At 40.3% G+C, this 23,661-nt stretch overlaps 1 protein-coding gene across 1 annotated transcript in view; it reads left to right on the forward strand.

The window, feature by feature from the left end:
• Positions 1 to 23,661, forward strand: part of RASA1 (RAS p21 protein activator 1) — a 120,157-nt gene that overhangs the window by 36,404 nt on the left and 60,092 nt on the right. Inside the window, exons 3-8 of the mRNA XM_024199622.3 lie at positions 1,757 to 1,892; positions 2,858 to 2,928; positions 9,559 to 9,676; positions 17,243 to 17,274; positions 19,411 to 19,463; positions 20,423 to 20,573. Of these exons, the coding sequence (XP_024055390.1) occupies positions 1,757 to 1,892; positions 2,858 to 2,928; positions 9,559 to 9,676; positions 17,243 to 17,274; positions 19,411 to 19,463; positions 20,423 to 20,573 (561 nt within the window). The remainder of the gene's footprint in view (positions 1 to 1,756; positions 1,893 to 2,857; positions 2,929 to 9,558; positions 9,677 to 17,242; positions 17,275 to 19,410; positions 19,464 to 20,422; positions 20,574 to 23,661) is intronic.

Here is a 23,661-nt window from a genome sequence, read left to right on the forward strand (position 1 = left end):
GAATTTTACTGTCTCCTATATTTTTACTGGTTTATTTTTCTCAACTTAAAACATTTCGATTCATTTCTGTACATTTATTTTTGTCATCACATCTGTTAGCATGTTTCCAAATAAATCAAAAGTCAAGCAAGAGGGAAAAATTGTTCATATTTTGACAGTTTTAAAGCATACTTGACATTCACAGTAAATCTAACAATTTAAGGGTATGTCTACGCTTGCAAGTTTTTGTGCCAAAAGTTATACTACTTTAATAAAAGTGCTTTAATTAAAAGCGCTGTTGTGTGTCCGCTGTAGCTCCTTGTGTCCTTGGAACACATCCACACTAGCAGCTCTTGCAATGACAAAGAGAGCAGAGCTCTGTGGTAGCTCTATGCAGCTGGCTGCAGAGTGCTTTGGGAAGGGTTTGCAGTGCCTTCTTGGTCAGGTACAGCATCACATGATGCAGGTTTCTCAATCCCATTGTCAGCTGCTTTTCAGTTAAAGTGTGTGGGGGCAGAGTGTGAGACAGCGAGCTTGTGGGAGGAGACAGTGTGTGTTGGGGGAGAGTAAGTGTGTTGGCATGCTATTTCATAAATTCAGACAGCTGCAGGAAGCAACCAGTCCTGAGATGGGGAGACCCTAACCTCCCTGGCTCTGCACAGCACAGAATCTCTCTCGCTGTCACACACACACATCCACCCCGCCTGCCTGCGTCTGTTCATATTGTGGGAGACAGAGCATTCTGCATTAATGATTTGCTTTGTGTCCCAGAGCAGAGCAGCACGCCCTGGCTGTCAGAACAGAGCTTTGAAAGGGGAAGGGTGCATGCCTGCAGGGCTGCTGAGTTCAAAACAATGAGCAGAGCCCTCACTCGAGGCATTGTGGGACACCTCTGGAGGTCAATTACAGCGATAAAAGCAATCAAGGCATTTACACTGGCACTACAGCATTAAAGCCTCACTGCAAAAAGCCTTATGACTCTCATTGGGGTGGTTCTATTAGGGCGTTGCAACTGAGGAGTTTTGGTGCAAAAAGTGGCTTGTCAGTGTAGACGTCAGCGCAAAAAGCTGACTTTTAGCACAAAAACTTTCAAGTGTAGGCCAGGCCTAAATCATTAAAAATGAGGTATTCAGTGCTCTGCAGGTGTATGATCAACAGTTAAAGATCTTTCATGTTAATGAAATATTTTGATACGTTTGTCAAAATTAGACTTTGTTGGAAACCTAGTTGCAATTCTAAGTTTTCATTTTATAGGAAAAGCGCCTATTAGATCATCTGATCCAGTTCTATGATTTAGACTTGCTCTTTAAAACACACATTCTAGGACAGTATTTTGTCTCTTTTAGTTTTAAATGTTCAGAGTAATGGAGCTTTCTGCTTTGCTTAGTAACTTAATATTTTTCGTAGTCAGAAAACTCCTTTTGACGTTCATCTTACATTTTCCTGTTTCATCCCTTTACTCCTAGCTTATTACCTCCTTGTTTTGACCCTAAACAAATCATCTTTTTTTTTTTTTCAAGCTTCAAGTGTTTGTAAACTATTATGCCCCTGCTCTGTCACTCCTGCTTAGAAGTTACTTTGTCAAGGCATATATATATTTAGCTGTGAAAGAATGCATTTTGTTAGGTGTATGCTTTGAAAATAGTTTGCTTTCAAAAGCAAATACCTTGAAAAATCAATACTTTAGGTTCCCAACCTTTCTATAAGTTATCCATGCACATTTATAGAGAGAAATATATATTTTTTTAAATTAACTTTAGTGTTTCTTTCCTAACAGGATTATTGCCATGTGTGGAGATTATTACATTGGTGGACGACGATTTTCTTCGCTTTCAGACCTAATAGGTTATTACAGTCACGTGTCTTGTTTGCTTAAGGGGGAAAAATTGCTTTTCCCTGTAGCACCTCCTGAGGCAAGTAATAACTTCCTCACAGTAACATGTTTTTTCTTTATTATTTTCTTTTTAATAAAACACTGTTTGGTCTGATATTTATCATTTTAGAGTGTGAAAGGAAAAATGTAGCAAGTTTCTTCTAGTTTTATAATCACTTTTCCCCTTCACAGCAAAATATATAAGGATTTATACATTATATAGATGCATTTTTGCTGATGAAAATGCCAAATATTACGTATCTTATATTGTAATTAAAAAAATACAACAAAAACCTTTAGGTATTCGTGTATTATGGAGATATCCAAACACTATAGTGATGAGTATGGTATGAAACCCAAGATAGACCAAGAAGAAATTATAAGAAAACATACAGTTTATGGAGGTAAGACGATTAAAGAGGTAGAAAGAGGCACCATTAGAATGTAACTATATTAATATGAAATATTGGATACTCTAAAATGTTGCCATTCTATTTTATCTAGTCTACAGCTAAAGAATTGAGCTCTCTGAAAATTGAGCACCTTTGCAGTGTCTCAGAAGTAGGGCACTCAAAATCACTAGTCACTTTTAAAAATCTTGGCCTGAATAAAAACTTCTCTAAAAGGCACAACTTAGGTGGAAAGCCCACCCTGCTATATGGAGAGGATATAATCCAAACTTATTTCTTTTCTGGGGTTTGCCCTTATTGGTAAATTTTATATAATAAAAAACATAAATGGCAATTTGTACTAATTAAAATGTCACAATTCTAACATACAGTATTTTGGGACATTCCAGGGCTAGAATCAAATTGGAAATCTCCTGAGCTAATGGTGTACATCACCCATGTCTAACCCTGATCAGTCTTGAGCTATTATAACTTAAATGTTAGGGGTATTTGCTGAGTATTGCGAGTTTTGCACCTCAAACTAGCAATAATGTTGGGGGGAAATTCTACTTAGGGGAGAGCAAGAATTAAACATTTTTCCCCTCGTAAATTGTAGCCAGTGGAAGACAGAAGGAGAGTTCGAGCCATTCTGCCATACACTAAAGTGCCAGACACAGATGAAATAAGGTACGTCTTATTAAAGGATCAGAAGCAGTGAAGATATTCTGGAGCATTTTTCAGTACTAATGAGTACAAATCATTTTTGTTTACATCTGTCTTCCTACTCCTAGATGTCAAAATCAGATTTCTTAAGGGCTTATTTATCAGTTGTAGAAGTAGCAGCATTCTGTTTTGAGTGCATATGTATTAATGTTTACCAAATAAACATGTTAATTATAAGGGGAGCTATTAGTTTGTTTTAGGTCTCTGTTGTCAGTCTCACTGTAACTTTCTGAAACTTTCAACTTGTACGTTTAATTTCTCTAGGCTTGGTCTTCATCCAAAGACCAAGTGTGTGCACTTTTTTTTTTTTTTAATATAAAATTGAGCAAGAACAATTAATCTGTTTCGGGGAAGGAGGAGGGTGGTGGTGATAGCCTTATTCGTCATTGATTTCAACTATGTCTACACTAGCACTGTTGTCGGTCAGGGGTGTGAAAAAACACCCCCTGGCAGACAGAAGTTACATTGACAGGTAGACAGAAGTGCCTGTGTGAACAGCGCTATGTTTGTGGGAGATGCTCTCCCGCTGATATAGCTATCACTGCTCATTGGGGATGGTTTAATTATGCTGATTGGAGAGCTCTCTCCCGTCGGCATAGAACGGCTACGCAGAAAACCTTACAGTGGCACAGCTGCATCGGTACAGCTGTGCCGCTGTAAGGTCTCTAGTGTAGACATAGCCTAATTTTGAACAGGACATTATAAGGCTGAAGTAGCCACTAAATGGACCCTGATGTTTGGTGGTAATCACTGGTAGGGACACTCTTGGGTTGTCTTCTGGGAGTGTGACTTACCATGCTAACTGCATTGAGACTCTGGCTGGTGCTATCTGCTTCTGATATCTGGAGAAAGGTTTCATGAATATCAGAATAAAGTGTATGAGAGCTGGAGTTAAAATATCCTTATTTGAGTGGGTTCATCAGTGGAATGAGTTTCCAGTGCAGATCATACTAATCCATTCTGACCACCGTAGAGCACCGTAGAGTTATGAGAGCTGTCTTTTTGAGAGAGCTTTTTTATCACAACCAGATTGATAGACAGAGGAGGAAACCTATAATTGTATATAGGAAGTCCACCAGGTAAGGAGGAAGAATAGAAAATTCCATTAAATCCACTAGTGACCTTGCCATGCATATCCAATTTACATGGAAAGCACTTGGGTGATAAGAGCTATAGAAATGTTAAGACTCTTCCTTTTGAAAGGCATGCTGAGGAGAAACTCCAGAGGCAAGAGCCTGTGCTCCAGGACTCAGCATAGGGGACATTGACTTGGCTATGTCTTCAATGTAGAGTTGAGACTCACTTACTGAGGGCTTGTCTATACTTGCACTTTACAGCGCTGCAACTTTCTCTGAAAAAACACCCCCCTGAGCACAGCAAGTTTCAGCGCTGTAAAGTGCCAGTGTAGACAGTGCACCAGCGCTGGGAGCTATGCCGCTCGTGGAGGTGGGGTATTTTAGAGTGCTGGGAGAGCTCTCTCCCAGCGCTCTGCTGCGACCACTAAGCCATGTTAAAGCAGATTGTTTATAAATAGTTAACATATTGTAAGAGGCCATTCAAAGTGAAGTGTCACTGGGTTACAGATTGTTGGAGTAAGCTGTACATTCAGTGTCTTTTTTTAAGACCCTGATTTTTAGAGCCTAGGAAAGTTCTAAATTTAAGCTCACAGGTTTGTCTTTTAGAAGGTGTTTTGCAGGTTTCCTTTGAGGATGAGGGCTTAGAGTTCAGATAGTAAGTGATTGTTTTATGAAAAGGGTTTGTCCATGGGTGATATGGTGTGTTTGTCTTCTATAATTTTTCTGATTGTCTTGTTTCAGCCAGATAATTTTTATTGGGTTATTTGGTGCACTGGATGAGGTGCATCACATGTTGTGCTAGGCATGTGTAGGATCCCTGGATCTTAAAAGGTGTGTTGTGAGGGGTATTGATCATCCTAGCAATGAAGATATGCCTGCAAGTTTTGCATCTTTTGTTCTGGCAGGGTCTGGTGCTGCTTTGGGTTAGTGGGTCCTGGTCTGTGGGGAGTTTGCTTCTGATGATGAACTTGGCAAGGTTGTGGAGGGTTGTGTGAAGGCCAGAAGAGGGGGTTCAGGTAAGATTTCTTTCAGGGTGTAGTCCCCATTGAGTACAAGTTGTAATTGTTTGGTGATACTCCCTGTGGGGTAGTAGGTGACAAGTAGGAATATGTGATCTGAGTTCCTCCCCCCTCCCCCCCCATATTGAAGCAGGTATTTGAGATGCGATTCACTTCCCTGATGGAGTGTCCTTTTTTGGTGAAGGAAGTTTTAAATGTGTTAAGGTGTGTATCCTGGACTTTATCCTTGGAGCCTATTCTGTGGTATCTGTGTGTCTGGTTGTAGATAACCGATTTCTTGGTATGTTTGGGTGATTACTGGATCCGTGAAGGTAGGTGTGGTGATCCATGGGTTTTTGGTATATAGCTGTCTGTATGGTTTCATTGTTGAAGTTGACTGTGGTGGGCAGAAAGTTGATGCTGGTGTGGGAGTGTTCTAGAGAGAGTTTGGTGGATGGATGGTGGTTGCTGAAGTTGTGGCGGAAGTCTGTGAGGATGTGTAGGTCATTTGTCCGGAGGATGAAAATATCACCCAACGTATCTCAGGTATATCATTGGTTTCATGGTACATTTGTCCAGAAATTCTTCTTCGAGGTGGCCCATGAAGAGGTTGGCATGTTGGGGAGCCATCCTTGTACTCCTGGCTGTTTCCATGATTTGGACAAACTGTTTATTTTTAATATAAAATTGTTACGGGTGAGGAGCTGTGTGATGTCCATTGTCTTGTAGATGTTTGAGGCAGGCAGTGATGCAGTCATTATGAGGGTTATTGGTGTACAGGGAGGTGCAAGGATGCTAGTCTGAGGGAGGTTGTTAATGTTGCTGAGTTTCTGGAAGTCAATTGTATCCTGGAGGAAACTGGCCCTTTGTGTGGTGAGTGATTTGATTCTGGTTTCTGACTCCTGATATTCCTTCAGTAAGAGTGCTGTGGCCAGATATGATGGGTCTGCCTGGGTTCCCTTGTTTGTGTATCTTAGAAAGCATGTAGAAGGTCCCTGGGATGGGTTTAAGATAAAGTTGTACAGTTTCATAGATTCATAGAATATCAGGGTTGGAAGGGACCTCAAGAGGTCATCTAGTCCAACCCCCTGCTCAAAGCAGGACCAATTCCCAACTAAATCATCCCAGCCAGGGCTTTGTCAAGCCGGGCCTTAAAAACCTCCAAGGAAGGAGACTCCACCACCTCCCTAGGTAACGCATTCCAGTGCTTCACCACCCTCCTAGTGAAATAGTGTTTCCTAATATCCAACCTGGACCTCCCCCACTGCAACTTGAGACCATTGCTCCTTGTTCTGTCATCTGCCACCACTGAGAACAGCCGAGCTCCATCCTCTTTGGAACCCCCCTTCAGGTAGTTGAAGGCTGCTATCAAATCCCCCCTCATTCTTCTCTTCTGGAGACTAAACAATCCCAGTTCCCTCAGCCTCTCCTCATAAGTCATGTGCTCCAGACCCCTAATTATTTTTGTTGCCCTCCGCTGGACTCTTTCCAATTTTTCCACATCCTTCTTGTAGTGTGGGGCCCAAAACTGGACACAGTATTCCAGATGAGGCCTCACCAATGTCGAATAAAGGGGAATGATCACGTTCCTCGATCTGCTGGCAATGCCCCTACTTATACAGCCCAAAATGCCGTTAGCCTTCTTGGCAACAAGAGCACACTGTTGACTCATATCCAGCTTCTCGTCCACTGTGACCCCTAGGTCCTTTTCTGCAGAACTGCTACCTAGCCATTCGGTCCCTAGTCTGTAGCAGTGCATGGGATTCTTCCGTCCTAAGTGCAGGACTCTGCACTTGTCCTTGTTGAACCTCATCAGGTTTTTTTTGGCCCAATCCTCTAATTTGTCTAGGTCCCTCTGTATCCGATCCCTACCCTCTAGTGTATCTACCACGCGTCCTAGTTTAGTGTCATCTGCAAACTTGCTGAGAGTGCAGTCCACACCATCCTCCAGATCATTAATAAAGATATTAAACAAAACCGGCCCCAGGACCGACCCTTGGGGCACTCCGCTTGAAACCGGCTGCCAACTAGACATGGAGCCATTGATCACTACCCGTTGAGCCCGACGATCTAGCCAGCTTTCTATCCACCTTACAGTCCATTCATCCAGCCCATACTTCTTTAACTTGGCGGCAAGAATACTGTGGGAGACCATATCAAAAGCTTTGCTAAAGTCAAGGAATAACACATCCACTGCTTTCCCCTCATCCACAGAGCCAGTTATCTCATCATAGAAGGCAATTAGGTTAGTCAGGCACGACTTGCCCTTGATGAATCCATGCTGACTGTTCCTGATCACTTTCCTCTCCTCTAAGTGTTTCATAATTGATTCCTTGAGGACCTGTTCCATGATTTTTCCAGGGACTGAGGTGAGGCTGACTGGCCTGTAGTTCCCCGGATCCTCCTTCTTCCCTTTTTTAAAGATGGGCACTACATTAGCCTTTTTCCAGTCATACGGGACCTCCCCCGATCGCCATGAGTTTTCAAAAATAATGGCTAATGGCTCTGCAATCTCATTTGCCAACTCCTTTAGCACCCTCGGATGCAGCGCATCCGGCCCCATGGACTTGTGCACGTCCAGTTTTTCTAAATAGTCCCGAACCACTTCTTTCTCCACATAGGGCTGGTCACCTTCTCCCCATATTGTGCTGCCCAGTGCAGCAGTCTGGGAGCTGACCTTGTTCGTGAAGACAGAGGCAAAAAAAGCATTGAGTACATTAGCTTTTTCCACATCCTCGGTCACTAGGTTGCCTCCCTCATTCAGTAAGGGGCCCACACTTTCCTTGACTTTCTTCTTGTTGCTAACATACCTGAAGAAACCCTTCTTGTTACTCGTAACATCAAGTTTCCCTTGTAGTTGTTTGGAGAAGGATTTGATGACATCTTTTAATTCCTGGGTGAAATGTGTTGTGAGGTCTTTGAGTTCTTTATAGGAAGTGGTGTTGGGGAGTTGTCAGTTGGCCTTGTTAATGCAGTCATTACAGTTGAGAACTATGATGGGCACCCCCTTTGTCTTCTGGTTTGATCACTAGCTTTTTGTGATTGGATTTCAGGAATTGTATAGCTATCCTCTTGTCAGTGGAGAGATGGTGGTGGATATGATGTTTAAGGATTTTATAGTTATTTTTTTTCCCTCTGAAGCAATCAATGCAATGATCAAGTGTGTGGTGGGGTGTCCAGTCAGATAATTCTTTTATCTTATGGCTGTTGGTGGGAATGCGGTAGCTATGGGTGGTGGTGTGAAAGAATTTTTTGAAGTGGAGTTGGCAAAATAATTCTTCTAGTTTTGTACATGTTAGTATGGTATCACGGTGTAGTGGGGTAGAAGTTCACATGATGTGGGTCCTGGTGCTGTGGTTTCTTCCACAAGTGGTGTTCAGTGGATTGTAGCGGAGTTGTTGTTCTTGGTTCCACTTTTTGTTTTTGTTTTGGAGGCTGTCTTCAGGTTTCTTTGATAGATTTTTTTGGTGGTTTCTTGCATGATCTCCAGGTAGGTTTCCTGCTTTTTTTCTTTCCGATATGTGAGAGTATGTGATGATTTTGTGTTTGAGGTGGTCCCTTCTGGAGTAAGAGAGATGCAGGAGATGGTTCCTCAGTTTTTTTTAAGTCCTCCTGCAGAGCTCTTTGTCAGACTTGGAATTGTGTGTAGTGGTCAGAGGGTTATAGATGGTGAGCCCTTTGGGGATAATGTTTTGTTTCTTGGCATTTTCTAAGGAAGTAGATGTTGCTTTAGGTTTTGCTTTCTTTTGTTTCATGTTGTGGAGTTTCAATTTCAGATGGCAAAATTCATTATCTTCCAGTGTTGTTTGCAGTGTTGTAGCCATTTTGTTCCCAGGATATTAGAAAGAGAAGGTGAGTTAGGACAGTACTTGAGTTATAACTTGAATTAACTGTAGTAAAGACAAGCTTTCAAGCATGCTCTAACCCGTATTATATTTCTGACAAGGTCCATCTACCATCATGATCCAGTGGTAATTACAGTACTCTGCACCATTTTGTAGGGCTTTAGCACCTGCATTTATAGTAACTAAAAGGCCTGCTTTCATATACAGGGTCCCAGAAACCTCTCCCTTCATATGTAGGGTTTACAATGTTGTGAAATTAGGTAAAATTGCTACTTTCTTTTATAAATATGATACTGGTATATACACGTATGTCTGTCTTTGATTTTTCTTATTTTTATTTGGGATTTGATTTGACTGGATATTGTCTCTTTAACATTGATTGTAATATGGTGGAAGTGTTGCATAATTCAGTAGAACATTAAAGGTGTCTCCAGAAATTAACAAGTATTAGAAATCCAAATAAATCTAATGTGTCAGTATCTAACAGGTGCTTATTTCATGACGTGTAAACAGACTGACTTGTGATACGCTCTTGGGATAGCAAATACAGTGTTTTTTATGCTTCCGCCATTTTTTAAAGTTTTGAAAATTTAACTTTGGTTGAGTTATGTTCAATTTATTATCCTCGCCAAAACTATTGCACCTTGATTGCAGTCTTACTGTAGCTTTCTTCAGTTTCCTTAAAGGAGACATGTTCATTGTCCATAATGAATTGGAAGACGGTTGGATGTGGGTTACAAATCTACGGACAGATGAACAAGGCCTTATTGTAGAAGACCTGGTAGAAGAAGTGGTAAGTGTTGTCTACTTAAATCAGTTCTAAAACTTAAGATTCTCTAAGTATTAATATACAAGAGCCACAATATCTAGTGTAACTGCCAAGCTTCCTACTGTGGTGTATTTTCAGTTTTCTTTTAAAATGTAATAATCAGATCTCCCATTTATCAACACATATAGCAGGGGTCGGCAACCTTTCAGAAGTGGTGTGCTGAGTCTTCATTTATTCACTCTAATTTAAGGTTTCACGTGCCAGTAATACATTTTAACGTTTGTAGAAGGTCTTTTTCTATACGTCTATAATATATAACTAAACTGTTTGTTGTATGTAAAGTAAATAAGGTTTTTAAAATGTTTAAGAAGCTTCATTTAAAATTAAATTAAAATGCAGAGCCCCTTGGACCGGTGGCCAGGACCCGGGCAGTGTGAGTGCCACTGAAAATCAGCTTGCATGCTGCCTTTGGCACCCGTGCCATAAGTTGCCTACCCCTGATATATAGTAACTCCTTAAGCCTCATGTCTGAAATTGAAAATAATGAAGACCAAACTAGTTCTTGGCAAATAAGTTTATTCTGATTTTGTACAGATGAATGGCATTGTGACTTTGTTTATAGGCAGTTCTGTAAACCAGTGGTTTTCAAACTTTTTTTCTGGTGACCCAGCTGAAGAAAATTGTTGATGCCCATGACCCAACGGAGCTGAGGATGAGGGGTTTGGAGTGTGGGAGGGGCTCAGGGTTGGGCAGAGGTTTGGGGTGCAGGGATGAGGGCTGTGGGGTGGGGCCGGGAATGAGGGGTTCAGGGTGTGGGAGGGGGCGTTGGGTTAAGAACATAAGAATGGCGTACTGGGTCAGACCAAAGGTCCATCCAGCCCAGTATCCTGTCTACTGACGGTTGCCAATGCCAAGTGCCCCAGAAGAAGTGAACCTAACAGGTGATCTCTCTCCTGCCATCCATCTCCGCCCTCTGACAAACAGAGGCTAGGGACACCATTCCTTACCCATCCTGGCTAATAGCCATTAACGGACTTAACCTCCATGAATTTATCCAGTTCTCTTTTAAACGCTGTTATAGTCCTAGCCTTCACAACCTCCTCAGGCAAGGAGTTCCACAAGTTGACTGTGCGCTGTGTGAAGAAGAACTTCATTTTATTTGTTTTAAACCTGCTGCCCATTAATTTCATTTGGCGGCCCCTAGTTCTTGTATTATGGGAACAAGTAAATAACTTTTCCTTATTTACTTTCTCCACATCACTCATGATTTTATATACCTCTATCATATCCCCCCTTAGTCTCCTCTTTTCCAAGCTGAAAAGTCCTAGCCTCTTTAATCTCTCCTCATATGGGACCCGTTCGAAACCCCTAATCATTTTAGTTGCCCTTCTCTGAACCTTTTCTAATGGCAGTATATCTTTTTTGAGATGAGACCACCACATCTGTACACAGTATTCAAGATGTGGGCGTACCATCGATTTATATAAGGGCAATAAGATACTCTCCGTCTTATTCTCTATCCCCTTTTTAATGATTGCTAACATCCTGTTTGCTTTTTTGACCGCCTCTGCACACTGCGTGGACGTCTTCAGAGAACTATCCACAATGACTCCAAGATCTCTTTCCTGATTCATTGTAGCTAAATTAGCCCCCATCATATTGTATGTATAGTGGGGGTTATTTTTTCCAATGTGCATTACTTTGCATTTATCCACATTAAATTTCTTTTGCCATTTTGTTGCCCAATCACTTAATTTTGTGAGATCTTTTTGAAGTTCTTCACAGTCTGCTTTGGTCTTAACTATCTTGAGCAGTTTAGTATCATCTGCAAACTTTGCCACCTCACTTTTTACCCTTTCTCCAGATCATTTATGAATAAGTTGAATAGGATTGGTCCTAGGACTGACCCTTGGGTAACACCACTAGTTACATCTCTCCATTCTGAGAATTTACCATTTATTCCTACCCTTTGTTCCCTGTCTTTTAACCAGTTCTCAATCCATGAAAGGACCTTCCCTCTCGTCCCATGACAACTTAATTTACGTAAGAGCCTTTTGGTGAGGGACCTTGTCAAAGGTTTTCTGGAAATCTAAGTATACTATGTCCACTGGATCCCCCTTGTCCACATGTTTGTTGACCCCTTCAAAGAACTCTAATAGATTAGTAAGACACGATTTCCCTGTACAGAAACCATGTTGACTTTTGCCCAACAATTTATGTTCTTCTATGTGTCTGACAATTTTATTCTTTACTCTTGTTTCAACTAATTTGCCCAGTACTGGTCTGTAATTGCTGGGATCACCTCTAGAGCCCTTTTAAAATATTGGCGTTACATTAGCTATCTTCCAGTCATTGGGTACAGAAGCCAATTTAAAGAACAGGTTACAAACCATAGTTAATAGTTTCTCAATTTCACATTTGAATTCTTTCCGAACTCTTGGGTGAATGCCATCTGGTCCCGGTGACTTGTTACTGTTAAGTTTATCAATTAATTCCAAAATCTCCCCTAGTGACACCTCAATCTGTGACAATTCCTCAGATTTGTCACCTACAAAAGTCAGCTCAGGTTTGGGAAGACTGAAGCAAAGAATTCATTTAGTTTCTCCGCAATGACTTTATCGTCTTTAAGCACTCCTTTTGTATCTCGATCGTCCAGGGATCCCACTGGTTGTTTAGCAGTCTTCCTGTTTCTGGTGTACTTAAAAAACATTTTGTTATTACCTTTTGAGTTTTTGGCTAGCTGTTCTTCAAACTCCTCTTTGGCTTTTCTTATTACATTTTTACACTTAATTTGACAGTATTTATGCTCCTTTCTATTTACCTCACTAGGATTTGACTTCCACTTTTTAAAGGAAGTCTTTGTACATATTAACTTCATCAATTTGGATACTTCACTAGAAAAATGGAAGGTATTGTGGCACTTCAGGAAGCCCCACAAAATAGTTACAATGAATGGCAGGGTCTCTTCTATTGTAGGAACAGCTGGGTTTAGAGCAGTGATTTTCAAACCGGAGCAGGGTAGGGGTGTGGGAGGGGGTCAGGGCTCTGGGGTGGGGCTGGGGATGAGGGGTTTGTGGTGCAAGAAGGGGCTCTGGGTTTGGGGGGGGGGCTCAGGGCTGGGGCAGGGGATTAGGGCACAGGGTTGGGGCACGGGCTTACCTCCGGCAGCTCCCGGTCAGTGACGCATCCAAACTGATGAAGTTTATATGTACAAAGGCTCCCCCTCATGAGAGTTCCATTCAGAACGGGGGATGGGACAAGAGGGCATGTCAAGTTGTTCATTAAAGCTCCCTGATACAACATCAACCATGCTGGCCCCGGCATTAATTAGGGCAGTCAAGTGACCCTGAGACACCTTATGTCAGGGGAGAATTGGTTTAATGGAGCTCTGCTGCGGACCACCCTTGGTTTGGTTCTACCAAGCCACCCCTATTCTGCATGTCTCTTCACTGGGACTGGGGGAAGCGTCACTGCCTCTGCCAACTGTACACTAGCAGTAGCTGCTTGCTGTTTGAGAATGCAAAGTGAATGGACAGTACTGGAGAATCTGGGCTCTGGCCTTTTGTTTGTAGGGTACAAGGTCGATCCACCTCATGTCAGTAATAATTGAAAATTACCATTTCAGTTTTCTTTTTGGTCCCATATGAAGGGAATTTGTTATTCCAGTTCATTTTTGAGTGGACAAGTCTCTGCTTCACCAAAACGGTCATCACCCAAGAATTGGTGCCAGCTAGTCCACTGTAGTGTGTAAAGAATAAATAAGCATGGGCACTGAACTAATCTCTCACTTTTGGAGGTAACGTAAACAGGTCATGTTTGATGCATATTATCAGTGTGGGGAGAAGAACTGTGTACTGCTCCTGCTGCTGTACTTCTTCATGAATAACTACAGTAGACTAATTCAGTCTTCAGAACTGTCAATCCACACCATTCACAAGCATTAAATCAACACATACACAGTCTAATTGAGAAGGAAAATGGAATTCCCTTGTACAACATTGTCGGAGGAGAAGCTATTTATAACATAGTGCAAAAGATCGGACAACTTGTAACAGCTTAGTGATACTGTGTAGATAACTGGTGGAGCACATCATCTGATTTGAAGACTCTGACAGTTTGCAATATGTTAGCCCATCCTGCAATATCTCTTACTCTCCCAGGGTGGATGCACTATGCACATTACTATTATCTACTGTACCTACTATATTAATGTATGTAGTTTTTAGCTGTCTCTTTCAAATCCTATGCCCAGTCTGCATTAATAGTCATGGATTAAAGCCAGAAGGAATGACTGTGATCATCTAGTCTCACCTCCTGCGTAACACAGGCCATAGAATTTCTCTGAATTAATTCCTGTTTGAACTAGAGCATATCTTTTAGAAAAAAATCAAGTCTTGATTTAAAAATTGTTGGAGATGGTGAATCCACCATAGTCCTTGGTAAACTCTTTCACTGGTTAATTACCATCACTATTCAAAATATGCATCTTATTTCCAGCCTGAATTTGGCTAGCTTCAACTTCTAGCCATTGAATCTTATTAAACAAACGTCTGCTAGATTAAAGAGCCCTCTATCATCAAATTTCTGTCCTCCTTGAAGATACTTAGACTGATCAAATTATCCCTTAACCTTATCTCTGATAAACTAAATAGATTGTGCTCCTTGAGCCTTTCGCTATAAGGCATCTTTTCCAATCCTCTAATCAGTCTTGTGGCTCTTTACTGAACCCTCTCCAATTTTTCAATATCTTTCTTGAATTGTGGATATCAGAACTGGACAGTGTTCCACTAGAGCTCTCACCGTGCCAACACCAGAGGTAATAGAATATGTCTACTCAATAGTCCCCATCCAAAGATCACATTAGCCATTTTGACCACAGGATCACACTGGGAACTCATGTTCAGCTAATTAGTCAGCATGACCTCCAAGTTTTTTTCAGAGATACTGCTTCCCAGGATAGTCTCCCATGCTGTATGTATGGCCTACATTCTATGCAGATGTAGATTTTACATTTAGATATATTAAAATGAATATTGTTTGCTTGTGCCCTGCTTACAGAGTGATCGGGATCACTTAGTATCACTGAACCGTACTCTTCATTGTTTACCAGTCTGTCATCTGCAAACTTAATCAGTAATGATTTTTTTTTTCATTCAGGTTATTGATTAATATAAAAAAGTTAAATAGCATAGGACCAAGAACTAATTGCTATGGAGCCCAGCTAGAAATGTACCTTCTTGATGATTCTCCATTTAAAATTACATTTTGAGACCAGACCGACTGTTTTTAATCCATTCAATGTATGCCATGTTTGTTTTTTGTGGTGTTCTAGTTTTTTAATCAAAATGTTGTGCAGTACCAACTCAGATGTCTTACAGAAGTCTAAATATATTACATCAATAGTATTAGCTTTATCAACCAAATTTGAAATCTCATCAAAAGAAGATAGCAAGTTAACTTGTCAAGATTTATTTTCCATAAACCCATGTTGATTGGCATTTATTATGTTACTCTTCTTTGATACTTATTATCAGCTGCTCAATAATCTGTCCTGTAATGAATGTTAGGCTGACAGGTCTATCATTGCCTGAGTTTATCATTTTTAAATATTGGCACAACATTAGCTTTATTCCAGTCTTCTAGAACTTCCCTCATGTTCTAAGGCTTATCGAAAATCAACATTAGCAATCCAGTGAGCTCCTTGAGCACCTCTTCCGAAACTCTTGGGTGCAAGTTATCTGGACTTGCTGATTATAAAATGCTTAACTTTAGTAGCTGCTGTTTAACATCCTCCTGAGTTACCATTGGAATTGTTTCTTCATCATCATCATCATCTCCTCTCATGACGATAACATCCCTTTTTCCCCAAATAAGGGACAAAAATATGTATTGAACACTTCTGCATTTTCTGCGTTATTATTTACAATTCTACCATTTGCACCTAGTGATGGACCAATAGCATTGTTAGGATTCTTTTTGTTCCAAATATACTTAAAAAAACCTCTTTATTGTCTCTAACTCTGCTGGTCATACATTTCTCCTTATGTCCCTTTGCTTCCTTTATCAATTTTCTACAAATGCTAGCTTCTGATTTTTTATTTATTATAGTCAACTTCCCCATGCTTCCATCTGTTATATATTGTTTTTCATAGCACTTTTCCCTCTAAGCCAGGTTGTTTTTTAACCCATTTGCTGCCTTCTATCTCAGTTGTGGCTTTTGGGGCAGCTAGTAAAATGTTTCTAAATGATTCCTAATTATCAGTCACATTTTCTGTTTATATTCTCTCTCCAAGCTGATTTAGCTCATAATTTTTTTCAGCTTTATGAAACTGGTCCTTCTAAAGCAGGGGTGGGTAAACTACAGCTTGCCAGCCATTTTAAGACGGCCCTTGAGCTCCCACTGGGAAGCGGGGTCTGGGTCTTGCCCTGCTCAGGCTCTCTAGCCAGGGAGCAAGGTCGGGAGCCTTTCCACATGGCTCCCAGAAGCAGCCGCACGGCCCCACTACAGTGCTCCAGCTGGGAGACAGGGTCCGGGGCTGCTCCATACGGCTCCTGGAAGCCACAGCATGGCCCCCCTCTGGGGGAGCTGCAGGGGCGGTGCCTGCGGACGGGGCAGCATGCGGAACTGCCTGGCTGTGCTTCCACGTAGGAGCTGGAGAAGGGACATGCTGCTGCTTCCGGGAGCCGCTTGAGGTAAGCGCCGCCCGGAGCCTGCACCCCTGACCCTCTCCCCATGCCCCAGCCCTGATCTCTCTCCCGCCCTCCAAACCACTCGGTCCCAGCCCAGAGCACCCTCCTACACCCCAAACTCCTCATCCCCAGCTCCACCCCAGAGCCCGCAACCCCAGCTGGAGCACTCACTCCTTCCCCGCCCAACCCCCACACACACTCCCCCGCCCCAGCCTGGAGACCCTTCCTGCACCCTGAACTCCTCATTTTTGGTCCCACCCCAGAGCCTGCACCCCAACCCCAATTTTCTGAGCATTCATGGCCCGCCATACAATTTCTATTCCCAGATGTGGCCCTCGGGCCAAAAAGTTTGCCCACCCCGTTCTAAAGCAACGTGTGTGTGTGTGTATCTATATGTATATATTGCTGATTTATACTTTGTTTGCACTTAAATGTTATCAAGTCATGTTTGCTTGTACCAAAGCTGCTACTAATTTTGAGTTCTGGAAACCATTAATACTGCACCACATTGGCATGTAGTGGGGTTTAATACATACCTATGTAAGCTGCACTGGTGTAAACCCCACTTAATTCTAGTATAGCTCATCTACATAAGGGGTTTGATCATTGTAAGAAACGTTGCCCTCAATTTTTTTTTTATTTTTATTTTTTTTTTTTGAAAGTGTGCTTTTGGCATATGCTTTCTTTACCCAAATAGGGTAGACCAAATAGTAAACCTCTTTCATAGAATTATGTAATAAGCCCTTTAGTTCAAAAATATATGATTTCTTGAATATAAATGAATTATTTTGTAGCATTATTGACCTCTACAGAAAAGCTAAAAACTTAGAAAATAGACTTCATATAATTGATTACGTGGACTGTTGCATCATGCACTTACTGTGTTAATTTTCTCATTAGGGACGTGAAGAAGACCCACATGAAGGCAAAATGTAAGGGTTTTTGTTTGTTCTTAAAGAAAAACAAATATTGTGGAATAAACTATTTGTAAATTTCAGCTATGAAGTTATCTACCTTTGAAAAGGTGAATCTAACTGTTCTTTCTGGACTCATGTTTTCCCTCTACTAATTGCTAATTGATACTCTCCTCTGTCTAGCGGGCTTCTACATTGGTCTTTTGTGCTACTTATGGATAGTGTCAATAGGTTTTCGTGATGGATAAATCTTGTATGAGCCCTGTGGATAGTGGTGAATTTCACCCAGAATATGCAACATGGGTTACTGTTTGATTATAGAAATTGATGTACTAGAGCTGACCTCTTATAAAACCAATCTAGCTCTAAAATCTTTTAGTTTTGGAGAGAGAATATTACCATCACTTGAAGAATTAAAGTTCTGAATTCACTGATCTGGTACTTTAATCACCAATATATTGGTGTTGGTGATCTCTATTAGCTTCCCATAATGATGAGATTTTAACATTGTAGCACTCAAGTTTGTCATTGAAATTGCTTTACCTAATAACAATTATATCCCAAAATCCCAAAACGTTAAGTCATCAATATGTATTTTTATTAAGAAGCATGAAAATCATGGAATCATAACATACACGATTTGGTGACCAGAAAGTAGCATCTGTCATCTGTAGAACCACTTGCAATGAAAAAAGATGAGTGGCAACTAAGTATTTCAGCTGAATTTCCTGCTACTTATTCACTTGATTGGCTTTAGGATCTTTTGTCACCATTGTTGCTGTCTCCTGCCTCCAGTATTACCAGATTCACAATCTCTGAAAGGCTGGTGATCGAAGGCACTTCCAGGTATGTTGGGTGGGGAGAGAGAATTGCTGCTGTGGGATTGCAGTCCACTGAACTCTACTGGCAGTTCTTCCACCCAGTTTGGTGTAACACAGCCTCATTAATTGCATCATCTTCACTTATTGAGATTATCCCCTGCACCATTCCTGGAAGTTGCTTCAAGCCTCACCACCTACAGACCACATGTCTAATGAGCTTGCTGCTCAGAGGGTCCTCTGGACAGTCCTTCAAGTGTTCAAGCATCAGGAGACAGTCCTTTAAACGTGACCTGGAAAGGAAAATAAAAACTGAGCTTATTTTCTTTTGATGTATAAGGTCTGTTGAGGTGCTTAAAAAAGAAAATCACCTGCTTATTTGTACATTAGAAATGTAGGTCTTTGTCCAGGCAAGAAGACAAATCCTGTTTCCCACCTATATGGGTACTGGAAATGCCATGTGTATGGAAAGGATAGGAAAGGTGGGGGTATACTACACTGCCTGAAAGTTATCATGGAAGGGTGGTCATTGTAGTAGGGGTGACCATCAAGAAGATGGGCAGATGGTGTGGGGCAGATCATTGAGAGATCATCTGCTGAGTGTGTTAAGTTAGAGATGGATCAAGAATTCTTCCAAAAATTCTGCTATGACATCACCAGTATTCAGACATGAATAAATGGACTTTACATTTGTTACATGAGGACACCCAGCAGAGCTACGAGTATAAGTTATTTGAGGTTGGACTGAAGCCTCAGGATTTGTCATGGCATGGCTCCACCACACACAGGGCTGAACAGGCTACTTTAGCTATGAGATTGGAGTAGTGACTGTGGCGCTTCTTCACTGCCTTTCTTCCCTTCTGCAGCTTGGGTTGAGAATTCCTTTCCCCAACTTCTGTGGAAATTCACAGCACAACTCCAGCTACTTTGTCTGGGTATTTTGCCCCTTATTGAAGAGTATGACAGGGCATTTACATTCAGAATTCGTTAAAGTGCCATAGATCACAATAGATAGATTCAAATAATTACCAGAAAAATTATCTAGTTATATATACTTTGTATATGACAGCTTATATAGCTAAAACTTTTGTACTTTGATGTCTACTTCAAATATTTAATTTTATTCACAGTTAATTTTAGATGTTTAAATATTCTGTCAAAGAACTGGATCTTTGTGTAACATAATTTTATGAGTTATGTTCCATTGAATTACTCCACCTACTAGGTCTTTAATTAAAGATTAATTCATAGAAGCCAGAGCCTTGAAGGCCAACAGAACCAAAAAGAGACTGCTGATAATCTTGCTTTCTTATTTGTTCTCTTCATCTTTGTTAAGATGGTTCCATGGGAAGATCTCCAAACAAGAGGCTTACAATTTGCTGATGACAGGTATTTGTCTTTCATTGCTGGGGTTAAGGCATAATAGGGCGAGCACACAGAATAATACTCTATATAAATTAGATTGTAAAATCTTTGGAGCAGGGCTCTGTCTTTGTGTGAATAGGACCCAGCACAATGAGCTCCAGATCCTGACTTTCATCACCATAATGCAAATAATACGTTACAAGAGCTAAACATTATAATTAATATAATTTTTTTTTAAAAAGTATTAGACAATCAAAGACAGCGGGTCAAATAACTTTTATTGTAACAGCTAATCACTACTTGTTGAGTAATAAATACTTTAAATATTTGCTATTAATAAAAGCTATAATTTAGTAATCTGAATAAGAGTATTTGGAAGGTACTGTAGTGTCATAAATAGTGTAAATTTTGTTTTTTCTATTGGAGGACAATGTTTCTTCAGGACTTAAAATATCAGGCTTTCGAACCTAGGTAAAGCAGAAAGTTTAAAATGGTGAAATAAACTCCAAAGTAGTATTTATCATCTGAATATTTTATTAGATCAAAACTATTTTTAATTGTTGGAATCTATATTAGCATGTTGTCAGAATGGTTTTTCTCTTCTGAGTGGAGTGTCTTCATTACTGACAATTTTTGAATCAAGATTGGCTATTTTTCTAAAAGCTGTGGTCTAGGAATTATTTTGGGGAAGTTCTATGGCCTGTGTTAAACAGGAGGGCAGACTAGTAGATGATCACAGTGGTCCCTTCTAGCCTTGGAATCTATGAATCTATATGTGAAGTTGGCTACTGGCTACATTGGGGGCTTAAAGGGGGCAAAATAAATTAGCAAATGTCTGGATTCCAAACTAAATATACACATATTTGTTCCAAATTCCAATTCATATTTGTATCCAGTGAAATTTGGAAAATGCCCTTTGATTTTACTGTGAAGGAAAAATAATAGTGTTGGGCACTTTATTAATAATCCTAATATTGTTTCAGTTGGTCAAGTGTGCAGTTTTCTTGTGAGGCCCTCTGATAATACGCCTGGTGATTATTCACTCTATTTTCGGACCAGTGAAAATATTCAACGTTTCAAAATATGCCCTACTCCAAACAATCAGTTTATGATGGGAGGAAGATACTATAACAGGTAAACTACTAACAGTTCTACTTAGTTTTTCTATATATGTTTAAAAAAAGTGTAATCTGTCAATGTTTATTATTGGGGTGTATATATAAATATGATTTATTTTTTAAATATGCTTATGTTAATATTAAGAATTTATCTAACCTGGTTAGTGGCTACATAAAAAGACTGAAAAATTTTAAACACTTTCTTAATCCTAAACAAAGTAATTAGTTGGTGTTTATTTTTAAAGTATCTGACATTTTCTTCCATAAACTGGTTTCTCCTGATTAGAAATTGTGGATCATATGACTTCAAAATGATCATGACAAAATGGAGAATTGATCTGAAATCAACAAGATGGAATTCAATAAAGACAAATGCAAAATACTGACTTAAGAAGAGAAAGTCAAATCCACAAATACAAAATGGGGAATAACTGGCTAGGCAGTAGTTCTGCAGAAAATAATCTGGGGGTTATAGTGGATCACAAATTGAATATGAGACAACAGTGTGATGCAGTTGCAAAAAAAAAAAAAAAAGGCTAATATCATTCTGGGATTTATTAACAGGAGTGTTGTATGTAAGACACCAGTGGTAATTTTTTCACTTTACTCGGCACTGGGGAGGCCTCAGCTGCATATTGTTCTAGTTTTGGGTGCCACACTTTAAGAAAGCTGTGGATAAACTGGAGAGAGTTCAGCGGGGAGCTACAAGGTTTTATAAAACCTGATCTATGAGCCAAAAAACAAAACTGGGCATGTTTAGTCTTGAGAAAAGACAACTGAGCGGGGGACCTGATAAGTCTTCAAATATGTTAAGGGCTGTTGTATCGAGGATGGTGATCAATTGGACTACATGTCCGCTGAAGATAGGGCAAGAAGTAGTTGGTTTACTCCACATCAAAGGAGATTTAGGTTAGATGTTAGGAAAAATTGTTTAACTATAAGGGTAGTTAAGTATTGGAATAGGTTTCCAAGGGAAATTGTGGAATCTTGGTCATTGGACTTTTTTAAGAACAGACTGGACAAACACCTTTCAGGGATGGTTTAGGTATACTTGGTCCTGCCTCAGTGCAGGGGAGCTGGACTAGATGACCTCTCATGGTCCCTTCCAGCCCTACATTTCTATGATTCTACGACTTATTATAAGTTAAGAGAATGCTATGTTGACATATAAGATGGAACAAAGGACAATAAAACTAACAGTGATATAAAAAGGAAATGTGTGAATGGTTAAAATGGGGGGGGATATTTACATGAGGGAGAAAATAGCCTCATGATTAAAAAAATTTAAAAATCACTGGATTTCTTATATTGGACACATGATTGAAGTCTGGGTCAGAAAGTACTGATCAGCTCTCCCTGGAGTGAAGAAACTCAGGATGGATCTGTTTTGTCACTGGCATGAACAGGAAAGTGATAGTAATCTGTACTAAAAGAATGGAAATGACAAAATTAGATGCATTCATCCTTCACAGTGGGAAGCTGCTGATATATATCTATTCTCAATACATCTTATTTCCAAGGTCCTATTAAACTCAAGAATGTAGTGTTTTTGAGTTTCAACACCGCTTTAGCAGCAACAAGTTTAGCTCCCTCTTCCAGTGGAGATGGTCACTGCTTATCCCATAAATTTGGGAATTTGTCAGATCTGATCACCCAGAACCAGGGCATTCTTCTCCATCCCAACCTAGCATTTCTCTCGCTTCCAGCGTGGCTTCTGAGTGGGTAGAGATCCAGTAGCTGGTGTGTCTGAGAAAGTATCAAGTTCTCCTAGCTGAGAAGTTCAATGGACGATCATATGACTTCAAGTGGAAGATCGTGTGAGGCTAAACAATTGGATCCTTATGCAAATCCCATACACAAGATGCTTGAGTACCTTCTACATTAATCAGTCTGGCCTCCAGACATCCTCATTGAAAATTCAGCTAGCTGCAATTTCAACCTTTTGTGAAGGTAAAGTCTCTTTTGCCCATTCTGTAGTTTTCTGGTTTATTAGGGGTATGACACTTGAACCTTCCAACTAAAATCTCTGGCAAGGGAGGTGCAGAAGTAACTAATTAAAAACATAATTACTCTCACTGGGTTTATGCAATTTCAGATAACTTACATAGTTGCTTTTTTGGCAATACTTTATCACTAAATCAGAAAGCTCTGAACTTCCACTACTGGATCCACCTTACGCTCCATTATGAGAATGTAGATACTTTCAGATGAATGAAAAGACAACAAATGGGGCATTGAGTCTGGCATAGTTGGTGGAACAGTGAGGGCATGGTGTAATATGAGATAATCAATGTGTGAATGGATGTTTTAGCTCTTAGGACAGAGAGGAAGGGTTGCATTTTAGATATGTTGTATAGGAAGTAATTGAGAGAGTTGTGCAAATCCTGGATACATCTCTCCCAGTTCTGAGAACCCTTTCACAATCACTACTTTCACTTAAATGCAAATATTTTTAAGAGGGCTCATGTTTTTGAATTCATTTACTGTTGGGATATGTTAAAGGTCATCTTTGGGCTCTTCTTTTCACTGAAGTATTTGTTTTGTTACTAGTACTTTAATGTATCTTTCAAAAATAGCCCTCAGTTCTACAACTGTAAGGCAGTTTGATCTTTAACATTTTATATTTGTTGGTTTGACATGTCTGTCAAGTGTATGCAAAAAAGATCCATTTTAAAGGTGATCTGTGTTATGTCTTAATGCATTGCAAAGTCAGGGTCATGGTGAGTTAATGACTAAACTTGATCATTTAAAAAAATTAGCTGTAATTTAGCCAGGAAAACCAAAATGAGATTTTCATTTTTCCTCACTTATTATTTTGGCACTTTGATGTCAAGAGGTGGGACTGGAAGCACCAGAACTTGCCTAAACAACAGTCTGGTGCTGTTTCAAACTCCAGCAGCAACCCAAAGGTGATATGGGTGGTGGATGGAAAAAGAATATTTATGTGCGTCTCAGGAATGTAGTACTCTGAGGCAGGGGAAAAAACAGTCTCTCTCTCTATATATCTTCACCCCTTTCCCTCTCCAAAAATAAAGCCAGATATGTGTGTTGCATATTGCAGAAGCAGCCAGGCTGAGAGGGAGTAAGGAGCTGTCTGTCTGCTG

The sequence above is a fragment of the Terrapene carolina genome, unplaced genomic scaffold (genome assembly GCF_002925995.2).
Source record: "Terrapene carolina triunguis isolate 2854851 unplaced genomic scaffold, T_m_triunguis-2.0 Scaffold69, whole genome shotgun sequence".
NCBI classification, from domain to species: domain Eukaryota; kingdom Metazoa; phylum Chordata; order Testudines; family Emydidae; genus Terrapene; species Terrapene triunguis.